The sequence below is a fragment of the Mirounga angustirostris genome, unplaced genomic scaffold (assembly GCF_029215605.1).
Source record: "Mirounga angustirostris isolate CCGP_5_RB_7025 unplaced genomic scaffold, mMirAng1.0.hap1 SCAF_4, whole genome shotgun sequence".
Lineage (NCBI taxonomy): Eukaryota > Metazoa > Chordata > Mammalia > Carnivora > Phocidae > Mirounga > Mirounga angustirostris.
This window is the reverse complement of record NW_026991712.1, coordinates 63364597-63376727: the sequence shown is the minus strand read 5'-3', so window position 1 is coordinate 63376727 and position 12131 is coordinate 63364597. Positions and strand designations below refer to the sequence as shown.

Below are 12131 nucleotides of genomic sequence, written 5' to 3'. Positions count from 1 at the left end.
ATGGAATAGATGTCCTCCACAGCTGATGCAATCACACCCACGCCTGGAGAGCACATCTCACTCCCGAAACTACACCAGGTCTCTATGACTGGTGGTTGAATGTGATTTAAGAATGATAAAAGGTGAGGCTGGAGGCATAGGCAGGGGCTGGATCAGGAAGAGATGTGTATGGGTTACTGAAGAGCTCTGATTTCATTTGAAGACACTAGGGAGGTATTAAAATGCAGTCTTCCTGTCTGGAAGATTTAAAATTTCAAATTTATCTCTGGCATCATTAAGAAGATCCGTTTGAGGACAGCAAAGACTGAAGGCAGGAGCCTGAGAGGAGATTGTCATGGTATTGAGGAAGAAAAGGAGAGATGGTTCAAGAGATATTTAGGAGACAGAATTAATAGTCTTTGGACACTAATTGGATGAAGGAGGTTAGGGAAAAGGAAGATTCTAGAAGGACCACCAAATCTTTGGTTTGGATGACAAGGGGCAAATGGTTCTAGTCACTGAGAAAAATAAGCATGTGTAGGGAAAAGAGGATGAGCTCATCTCAGTAATATTGGGACTGAGGATCAATGGGACACCTACGTGGAGATGCGTTTGTGAGCAGTAACAAACCATGGTCTTCCCCTCACCTTCATGTGCTGCGTCTTCAGAGGAATAAACTTAATCTTCATCAAGAACCAAATATTACATTTTAGATGTAATGACACACTGGTCTTATTTTCTATTGTGTCACAAAACCTGGAAACCACTGTGCTAGGAAAGCTTGATTTTCTTTATTTGCTTAATTGTGACGCAGCATACGGTGGTGGTTACAAGTGAAAAACACGGTTTTGAGTCCCAGCTCCTGCTTGTGGCCTTATTTAGCCAGGTTATTTATTTTCTCTGAGACCATTTTCTCATCTGTAAGATAGGGGGAATTGCCTTGGGACAGATGATTATTGACGCTCTAGCCTTCAAAAGAGGCATTTGCTTTGTGGTCTCCCTCAACACAGCTTTTATTTATGCCATGTAGAAAGATGAAGGGCATGATCTATAGATTGAAGTTTGAAAGTTCTACTTCCAGCAGATGGGGATTGGGCTGGAAATACCAGCTCAAAGATGGCTGCCAGAGCCCAAACAGGCAAAGAAGAAAATGGAGCCAGGAACAAACCTTTTCATACAGGGGCATGGGTGTGCCTGAGTGGAATGAGAAGACAAGGGTCCTAAAATGTTGGGCAAAACCAGGCCTCCCATTACCTAACAGTTTAGCTGCCAGAGAAACAAATGCCTCAGTGCAGGGTAAAAGTCCAACTCTTAACTGTTACATTTTGCTTCCCAACTTCGTCTGCCTGTTCTAAATTCCCCAAGCCCCACAATCTCCATTATAAATGTGTCTGAACTGAAATAACCCTGAGTCACTTCCAAGAAGCCTCACAGAAGCTGAATCTGCCCAGCTCTGCAGTACCCACAGCTATTATTTCATTACGTGATCACAGGGAGTAGCCTTTTTGCCAATTTGCAAGGCACACATTTCAAAGACTCGTCCACCCAGTGGCATTAGCTCCATTATGTGGAAACGTACAGTGCAAGGTAATGGACTGTCATGGCGCAGCCCAGATCTCACGGGGTAGGACAGTCGCCACTCAGCTTACTGTTTCTGTTCTACCTGAGTAAGGCCACTGTCTTTCCACCCATTAGGCAGCGCTATCAGGGAAATGAAAGGATAGAAATTAAAGAGGAAAAGAACTTTTCGATCATTCTATTATTCTGGCACTGGGAATGCATTTTGAAGCAATACCATATTTTTCAACTGCAAAGGCAGCTTTCAACTATTTCAGCTCAATTTAATGTATCCTTTTCTCCGGGAAGGGTGAAATAAACTCTTCTGATGTGAGATGTCCTTATTTCAGTATTCATTTTCTTCCATGGAGATGACATGTAGAGCATTAAGCACCTTTCAGACTTGAAATACATTTTGCAAATCTCCAAAGGGCAGTAACTTTTTCTGTGTGTTTCCAGACTAGGAGAGTTTATTTTCTTAACTAGGTTTCTAACTCAATATTCACCCCTTTTCAGTCTTTTCCCCCATTTGATTTAGAATTAGCATGGGATTAAATGTGGAAGGAAGAGGAAACATAATTTGCTGAGTTTGTCAACAACTCATGTAAACTTTGTCCGATTTCATCTATAAAAGAAGTGAATCACCACAGCTACCCCTGAGTTTGGAGTACTTTTTAAAAGGAGCAAAGTTGACACCTGTCCGTAAGATGTTTAGATCACAGACGAAGCTCTGAAGTAGGGTCAGCATGGCCATGGAACTATAGGACTGGGAATGTCTGTAGTCTGACACCTGGTCAGCTTAGTCAGCTGATCTTCACTCAGCCTGTACCTTCCATATAGGTTTGCCCTGTCTGGTCACTGGCTGTCTTGCAGCTGTTATGTTCTCCTTCATTTCATTCTGGAGCTAGGATATAACCATTCAGGAGAATGTGGAGCCCTGGAGCTTCTACAATCCTCCTTCAGTCCCCCACTCCTTGCCTTAATGCTAAATGACCTCAAACATCTAGATCTGGGATGCCAAGAGGGAGCACTTCCAGGCATCTCCACCAGCTCAAGTAGATGCCTTGACCCACTTGAATCTCCACCTGATTCTGCTGACAGGTGAGAGGAAAGATGAGCAGAGCTGGGCAGGTATTCCTCAGGAAATACCAGATAATTGTGCCTGGGAGTCAGGCCTCAGGACTCTGCCACATCAGCCCTATTTGTAACTGACTGCACTGAAGAGATGGTACAAAGTGAAGCAACTTTCGAAAACAGGTCAGAAAGCCAGCAGACCCCTCTGAGCAGGTGCTGTTTTGCTACAAATTCATCGTGATAGATAAGATGGTAATTAGCATAATAATATCATCTCCTAGAATTCAGAGAATCGATTTTGCTGCCAGAAAGGTGAGCAGTCGGGGTTGGCAGCCCAGAGCAGAAGCAGCTGGTGTGGAAAAGGCATCACTAGTCCTCTAGAGCAGCAAAGAGACATGGGTGTTTTCTGAATAATAGGGCTGAGGTTTTGGAGTTTGCTAATTCATATGTGATGTTTAGTAAAATAGGCAATATGATCATGACTCCTGAGCCAGGAAATCACTGTCAATATCCTTTTCCTACCGGTAACAACATCTCAGGTGATGGCAATGTGCCAGGCCCGTGTCCCACTCTTCCGTGCCTTTTCTAGGCTCTACAAGCTGTGTGAGCCGCCTCCCCCCGCGGGAGAAGAATGAAGAGACTCCCCAAGGAACCAGGCAAGCAGAAGCTTCTGCTCACCACACAGAGGACATGCTGGCTACACATTCTCCATTCAAGAAATCAATTTTTTTTTTTTCTCTAAATCCTTCACCATGGAGTAACTAACCAGTGTTCAACCTGTATTTGGATATTTGTGGTGGCCACGGATCGGAGGTCATTCGGACAATTCGAAGCTTCACCAACTCATCTCTGTATGTAGTGACACTCACTGTTCATTCTTAGGGTAAAATTCATCCCTGGAATTTATGAAAAAAAATCAGAGATAAAAAAATGAACCATTGTGCCCCCTCTCCCATTTATTCAAATTATTTTATTGTGTTTGTTTTCATCTTCTCTAAATGGGATCATGTAATCATGGCTGTTTCCACTTGAAGAAGCCTTTCACTGAGGACACCTGGACACACTTTCCAAATCCTCCCACAGAAATGTTACAGACAGTAGAGGCTGGGTGCTGTCATAGGGATTCAGTCCCTCACCTCTATCAGAGAAGGTAGCTCATGTGTGAAAGGTGAAGAGCATGCTCTACTTTTTCTCCTGAGGGTTTATTTCTCTGTAGAAGAGAAGAGAGCTGATGGAGGCTTCTACCAAGACTTTCTTCCATCCCCTTCTAGGTATCCTTTGTGCTTGTGGACAGTTCCAGCAGCCAGGTGCTGTCACTGGCTTCCCTTGGGCCGTGTGCACTGGGGCTGGGCCAGGGGTGGGCAGCGGTGGAGATCAGAGAGGTACAGGAGGGGAGAGAAGGGTAAAGGAGGAAACGTAAGCCCATTTAAAAATTTAACCTCTGACTTAGAAAGATACCTAAAATTCTTACTTTTATGAAGGCTTTCATATGAGAACTGAGACTTGTAATAGAATATACCGTGCTGAGTATTTCTCTATCAAGGTTTGTGTATAACATATGAAATAAAGCTTTATTTGTTGAACTTTACAAGGACTATTAAAGACTTTGATAACATATGGAAGCACAAGGTGAATTCTGTTTTCATTCTAAAGTATGTGTAATGCTTACCATCTCTATGTTGATAAAAGAACTTTGTTTGTTAGCATAATGAATATGGTCATACTGATTTTTGGGTCTTTAATTTTCAAAGCAATTAAAATGCCCTTACTGTGATTGTGATAATTATATGGATTTAGGCTAATTTAGTATGTGAAATGCTTTTTATAACTGAAGTATACAGACCATTATTAAATTTTAATTTATGAAATTTGATAATGCTTTTCAAATGATTATTAAAAACCTTCATCACTAACAGTTGTGTACTGAAAAACAAAAAACCTGTGTTACATATGTGTGAGGTATTCATATACTGGTCAAGCTGATAAAAACTGTTCTTTGGCACAGAAACACTTAAGATTTTTGCATTAAGTCCATATACATAATGAGACATAAAGAAACAAACTCCAAAGTTTTCAAAGAAAAAGGTGAACACTTCAAATTTAGTGAAGATAGGACCTTAACACAAATACCTATATTGACGTGTAGGGATTTAACATTCTTGATATTATTAACAGCTGACCCTGAAGGTCCATGACATTAGTATTTTGTGAATTTCCCATACTGAAAAATTGATGACGTTCAATGCAGGCTAATGAGGGAGCAGAACTGATCAACTAGCAAGGATTTTTCATAATGTCATTACTATTTTCTAATCACCATTCTGGAAGCCTTATTTCTCATTAGAAGGATGAAGTGGTCACTTAAACGCTTCAGTCATACTTTGCTATGTTTCATGGGGGAAATTATCTGCTATTATGGTATGTATAAATTATAGCATATCTTTAAGGATCTAATCTCTATATAATAGGATGTGGTTAATATTTTAAGGGTTAAATGTAGTGTAAGTGTACCATCTATCAGAGTGCTTGGCACTTATTAAATGCTCAAAAGTTAGTAATGATTTATATTAGCATCAGTCACTGTCATTTTTTTCTTAAAATAAAAATTGTAGCTAACATTTAAGTAATTACTGTGTGCCAAGCAATACCTCCAAGGGCTTTACCCCTGTTTTGTTGTTATTGCTCTACAAATCCTCACAGCGATTTGAGATGGTACTCTCTTCATCACCCCCATTTCACAGTTGAGGAACTAAAGCAAAGAAGAGCCCAGTGATTCTCCCAAGTTAGTCACATACATTGTGACTTCTTCTTCATACATTACGCTGCTTCTCCTTATTAATAGAAGAACTGTTGTAATATTATTACCAGTTAGCTGTTAATAAAGCTGGAGTTATGTGACACTCGTTGCCATTAAATTACGCACTTTATATTGAGGGAAAAAATGAATGGAAACATGTAAAGTGTCTTTAATATGTGAAAATCCTAGGATTTCTTAGACATTTTACCATTCTGGATGCACAGTTTCGAGGCAATGCAACACTACTGCAATCTCAAAAAATAGATTCCTCATCATTGCAGATAAACAGTTTCAGATATGTTTTGAAATTCTGAAAAAGTATATCCTATAAAATTTGACTGTGATTCCAAAACAGTGGCAAGGATAAAAAATGTCCGATGAATGAATGAATAAAGACAAGACATTTAACCGGCCTTGAGTTTTTAGAATGGGTTTACCTAAATGTTCACATACTCCTCTACCTAACTGCTCACGTGCTCCTGTATAACTCCTTTAAACATTGCTAAAGCCTACCAGCAGTTCTTCCGAGTTCCGCGTTTGGACATTTGCCTCTCTTCCCCTAAAAGGGAAGGTCATGAGTAGAAAGTTTGGTTCTTAACATGGGATCTAACCCAAAAATAATTGCTAACCAGTAATCCATTGTCAATACATCTTAAGTATTCCATCATATCTTATAAAGTTATCTAATATTAAATATTACAAAACTTAATATAGCATTAACAGAATGAGCAATTTGAAGAGACTAGAATTTTATATCTATTTCCGTTACTGTTTAACAAGAAAGAAAGAAACAAAGAATTTCTGTACGAGTTTTACTTATATTGGTTATATAAAGTTGACTTTAGAAGGTAGGCTTTATTTTATGAACCAATATCCTAATCTTAGAAGTCTCACACTATTTCCTGTCTCTTTAAATCACATTCTTTCAGTGGCTTAGATTCCCTATGCATTCAGTGGTCACTCTTCTTGCAGCAACAATGTTTGATTTAAAAACGGGCTAATTTCATATGATAGATATTGTAATGATACTGGTTCTGACTCTATTGATTTAAATTTTGTGATAGTTAACCTAAGTTCAGTATGAAATGAAATTATCCTTGGTACTAACTATTAAAGCCAAGATAATGAATAGGTAAAAAAAAAAAAATCCTAAGGGGCATATTAACTAATTTAAGAAAATAAACTATTTTGGGGGCACCTGGCTGGCTCAGTTGGTAAAGTATGTGACTCTTGACCTCGGGATTGTGAGTTCAAACCCCACGTTAGGTGTAGAGATTACTTTAAAAATAAAATCTTTAAAAAAAGAAAGAAAAACTATTTTCAGCCCTCTGTGCACATACAATTTTTAGGAAAAAAATAATATTTAGGGACGTGGAAGCATTTAGTTGAGAGTTAGGTACTCTATGTATTTGAAAATAATGTATTTGTATTTAAAGTACTAAAGTATTCCTTGATTAGTTCATATAGATCTTTTCCTATGAATTAGGGCAGGTTACAAGGGCATATTTTTATTCACTTGTATTTAAAAAAAAAAACATAATATTGAAGTTTAAAATAAATAACCCTACTTTAAGTCATTTTACTTTACATTTTACTTTTAAGGTTATTTTTAGATTTTCTTCACTAGTGGTATTTACTAATATGGAAACTAATATTTTGTATGTGATTAAATTGCTTCTGAATTTTTAGAAACTATGTTTAATTCTTAAAGACTCCTTTTTAAGTAAATTAACATACTAAATTATAGTTTAATTACTTTCCTGAAGCCAGTGGTAGTTATTTCATTAATGTGTGTGTGTGTGTGTGTGCATATACCCAAACAATCCTTTTGAATATATACCTACACACACACACACACACACACATAAATAAACATGCATACCAATTTGCTGAGTGAATTGTCAGTTGTTCTACTTCAGAATAAAGGCAAAAGCTTTTGAAATGGTTTAGAATGATCTGAAGTTTGATTAAGAAAAATATTCTGTACGCTATCAGATTTTTGAAGTTTTAGTGATAAGCCTCAGAAAAGTTTCACCCTACATGAGGCAGAAGAGGTGGGGGGAAGTTATGAGCGGAGTCTGGGCCAAGAATGGGCTCAGGGTAATTCCTTTTACATATAGTGGTCGCAGTCTTCCTAGGTGCTGTAATTCTGTAATTGTTAGCACAGTTAGTCTTTGGTTTAAAAAATTTTTTTTACTACTTCAAGCCTTTTGCTTTTAACAGTGATCTCAGCATTCATATCGCCACGTTTTGCACGCATGGAAGATTGTAAAAGTATGGCCTATGCATTCTCTAGCTGTTGTTCCGTAGACATATGGCCTTCTTCACTCAGGATAGCTTGCTTTTCTCACTGAGAAGAGACATCTGAAGTCTACTAAGATAGATAGAGGTAGAGATACCTATATCTCTATATATGTTTCTGTATACATATATTTGCTACTTTTTGTTTCTGTGATAATACATTATTGAAATTACTTAGATTCTCATGTTTTAGATGAAGAGATGAAATATGGGTTGTTCAATATATGGAATGTTCGTTCTACAGATATCAGATTTGTACACGGTAAGGCATACCTGGTAGGCCTTCTTCTGATCACTGACAGTAATGTCCTACTTAGGCTGGAGTCAGTTTAGCTACCTTGGCCATCCAGAAGAAGTAGCTGTTGAAGAATAGTTACTGAATTTTCAAATGATATCTCTACTAGAAATAGAAAGCTTTGGATAATTTTGTGTGCAAATAACAGAAGCAATGTCATCCATTCATGTATTCACTCCACAAATATGTTTGAGACTTTACTTTGTACAAGGCAGAGCCAGTGGGCCTCATTGATGTGTTGGGTGTGTTTGGTTCGAAAGCCTTCACAGTGTCTCTTTTGTGTTAATGGTCACTTGTGTCTTTTACTTGAAATGACACGATGTGTAATGCAAACCTATTCTAATACCTTGTAGGTATATATACTGTATGAAATCAAGAATACTAAGTTGGTAAAATGCTTTAGAAAACACATTTAAATTTGAGTATCTTATGCCTCAAGCAAATTTATTAGCGTTTCAGGTGAATATATATTTTTGTAACTGCCAAGTAAATGAGTAGATCATAGCTTTTGCTTAAAAAATATTTTTATAAGTATTCAGTTGAGAGTTAGTTCCTTTATGTATTTGAATATAATTTACATTTCATTATTTTAAATAGTATTTTACTATCATTTTACTATTTTTAATAGTAAAATATCAATTTTGTTCTATAAATAGTAATTCTTCTGAATATATTCATATTTAACATTGTATAACACCCAAAATGTAATGATAAATTTCACCTGAGTGTGTTATTATAGGAGTCAGTTTTTCCTTTGTAAAAGACACATGTAACATAGTTTCAATCATTCAGTATTTTGTGAATGGTTAAAATGATCAAAGTGTATTATGTATTTTATATCATTTAATTTTGTCTGCATAAAAGACTAGAATAGTAGCATTGTATCATTAATGTCAATAATAATAAAGCAAAGTGTAGTAAGACCATTCCAGCTACTTTCCATTTAAATTTATTTAACCAATTTCTATTATGTTCTCACCCATCTGGGAGACAAAAATCCATGAAACACAGATTTTCCCCCTTTAAGCACTCACAAGCCTCGATAGGAGAAACTTCATACACATAGGAAACAAATCTACAAACATGAACCAAGGTAAGTTATAGAGACAGTAAGTGCTAGGAAGGGGACAGGAAAAGAAGTTTAATATGGGCCACAGCATAGGAAAGCTTCATGGGAGATACAAACTTGGGCTGTTTCTAGAATTAACCAGCCAATCTTCCAAGATTTATGCAGTACATATTATGTATAAGCCCAAGTCCTAGTTGCTGAGGGTGTTATAAATGCACATAATTCCCAAACTCTTAAGTTAAAGAACTTGGTATACCTATTTGATAACAATGATAGAGCATTATAGGGCACTTGGCTGGCTCAGTCAGTGGAGCATGCAATCACTGATCTCAGGATTGTGAGTCAGAGCAGTTAGGGCCCCACGTTGGGGGTAGAACCTACTTAAAAAAAAAAAAAATTATGAAATCCCAGTGAGGAGTTTGAAAAGTGTGTATGCTCTTGATTGTGGAGGTGACCTCAGAAAAGTCAAAAGAAATAATCATTGAAGGAAACAAAAATCAATAACTAGATTTAACTTTTTGGAGATTGCTGGTATTCCCTGAGATTGCAGAACTTAATACGATAATAAGAAGAAAATGGAATCAGCAAGCACAGGCAATTTGTTTTAGGACAGCATTCCAGACACTGGTATTCTAGAGATGCTATTGAGACATACACAAAGTATTTTGTGGTCAAAATACGCTTAAGAAAATGGAATTAAACAGGTGTTTTTATCACAGGATTTCTCTCACCTTTTAATACACTTATGAAAATCATGGCTTTGGTGGAGAGGGGTGTTATGCTATGTTTTCCAAACTTACTAGAGGGTAAGACATATTATATAAAAGACTTGTGGCACCTGGGTGGCTCAGTCGGTTGAGATTCTGACTTTATTTGGCTTAGGTCATGATCTCAGGGTCGTGGGATTGACTCGGCTCAGCGTGGGGTCTGCTTGTCCCTCCCCCCCCCCACCATGCTTCCTCTCCCTCCACCCCATAAATAAAATCTTTTTTAAAAAGATTTGTTAGTATTTCCTTGGGATACAAATATTCAGCAAAGCACAATATAGGAAAACTATTCTAGAAGTTTTATGATAATATGAAAGGGGAGAAAAGGTCAATACATTAATAGGAGATAATACAACCTTTACCTGATGGGAGTACTACCAAGGCTTAAAGGAAGAAATGGCAAATATTGACATAAATAAATAGTAACAGTGGATTGGGATTAAAAGCAGGTTGTGATGTTTTATTCTCTCACCATTCATCTATGTTCAGGATATCAGGAGGCAAAGAAGAGCTTATATTCATTCAGAAATGCAGATGTCTCCTCTCCTTTCTAACCATTTCAGCCCTGTAATATGATCAGATGTTGGAGTAGAAGACACTTTATTATGTCAATCCTTGGCTCCAGTTTGCCATGTTTTCTGAAATAAATTTGTAAATTTCCAATGACTATGTCCAGGGTGTCTTGAATTAGATGACTTGAAAGTAAAAGATGAATTTTCTCTTCACAGAAAGTATTTTAAAATATGCTAAGTTTAGGGTTTCCCAGACTGACATTGATTGGTCATTTGAACATGATCTGAATGCATTAATACAAATATCTCACTGATTGTTTGAAGGTAGGGCTTGGTGATATGAACGTCCACGTCATCTCCGAGATTCCTTGGGATCAGGAATTTTCCAGATGTAAGTGTGGGCCCCTTCATTATTAATTAAAGAGGATACATAGGAGGAAGTTTCTGCATCAGACTGTCTAGAATCTAGCAAGCCCTAGAGTTCTTAGACTCTCTGCCCTTGATTCACTATGTTGCGTTTATCTAGGAGAGACCTGTGAACTCTTTGCCAGGAAAGTGATAAAATATATTTTCCAGGGCTATGCGCTCGGAGAAAAAAAGGCAGTGGTCACCACATGATATAATAGAGTGTTCTGTTTAGGGCACATTAGTTTGGAAGGATGAAGACAAGTGAGGATATAAAAGACGGTCAAAGAATGAGTAAGGACATGCGGGATTGATTGCCAGGAAATATTAGGTCCTCTGAGAACTGGTGCTGCTCTAATTGCCCACATGTTGACTCACTGTTGAAAATATTTGCCTCAGAGAGTAGACATTAGGATATTCCCTAACTTTAGCAATGAGGGATCTGGAAACTGTAACCAAACTTAGAGAAAATAGGTTCGATGATGATATGAAAAGAGGCTTTTCTATGCCCTTTGAAAAACTTATTTGAAATGCATAAAATATTAGTTGGAAGGTTAGCTAGGATAAGCTTTATTTTTCCCACTTTTTAAAATTGAAGTGAAATTGACATAACATCCAATCAACCACTGTGAAGTACACAATTCACTGACATTTAGCACATTCACAGTGTTGTATATCATCACCTCTAGCTAGTTCCAAAACATTTTCATCACCTACAAACAAGGGTTTTTTTTAATTAAACTTTTATTTTGAGATAATCATAGATTTGCATTTTTGACAAAGTTGCAAAAACAGTTCAATGGAGGAAGGATAGACTTTTCATCCAGTGGTGCAAGGACAATTGGACATCATAGGCATAAAAATGATTCTTGAACCCAACATTATGCCTCATACAAAAATTAACTCAAAAAAGATCATGGGCTCAAATGTAAAACATAAAATTACAAAGATTTTAGAAAAAAATATAAAAGAAAATTCTCAAGATCTAGGCTAGATAGAGTTCTTGGTCTTGACACAAAAAGCATGATCCATAAAAGGAAAAGTTGATAAATGAGACCTTATTGAAATTTAAAACTTTTTTCTATTTTAAGGTCTATGTGAAGACAGAGAAAAGACAAGTTACAGACTGGAAGAAAATAGTTGCAAATTACGTATCTGACAAATTAGAGTCTTAGAACATGTAAAGAACTCTGCAAATAGCCAGTTACAAAGGTTTCATACTGATTCCATTTACGTAGCATTCTTGAATGAAATGGCATAATTATAGAAATGGAGAACAGATTAGAGAGAAGGAAAGAAGGAAGTGGGTATGTCTATTCATAGGCAACAAGAATGATCTTTGTGATGATGAAGCCTTCTCCCACTTGACAATATT

The 12131-nt window shown here is 37.1% G+C and overlaps 1 protein-coding gene across 4 annotated transcripts in view; it reads left to right on the top strand.

Moving 5' to 3' along the window:
* PREX2 (phosphatidylinositol-3,4,5-trisphosphate dependent Rac exchange factor 2) overlaps positions 1-12131 on the top strand; it is a 303757-nt gene that overhangs the window by 280850 nt on the left and 10776 nt on the right. Inside the window, exon 40 of one of the 4 annotated variants that reach the window (XM_045896434.3) lies at positions 3200-10935. The exons of the other annotated variants lie outside the window; for them this stretch is intronic. Coding sequence (XP_045752390.1) covers positions 3200-3245 — 46 coding nt within the window. The 3' untranslated portion in view covers positions 3246-10935. Of the gene's footprint in view, positions 1-3199; positions 10936-12131 lie in introns of those variants that run through there. 4 annotated transcript variants of the gene reach the window in all.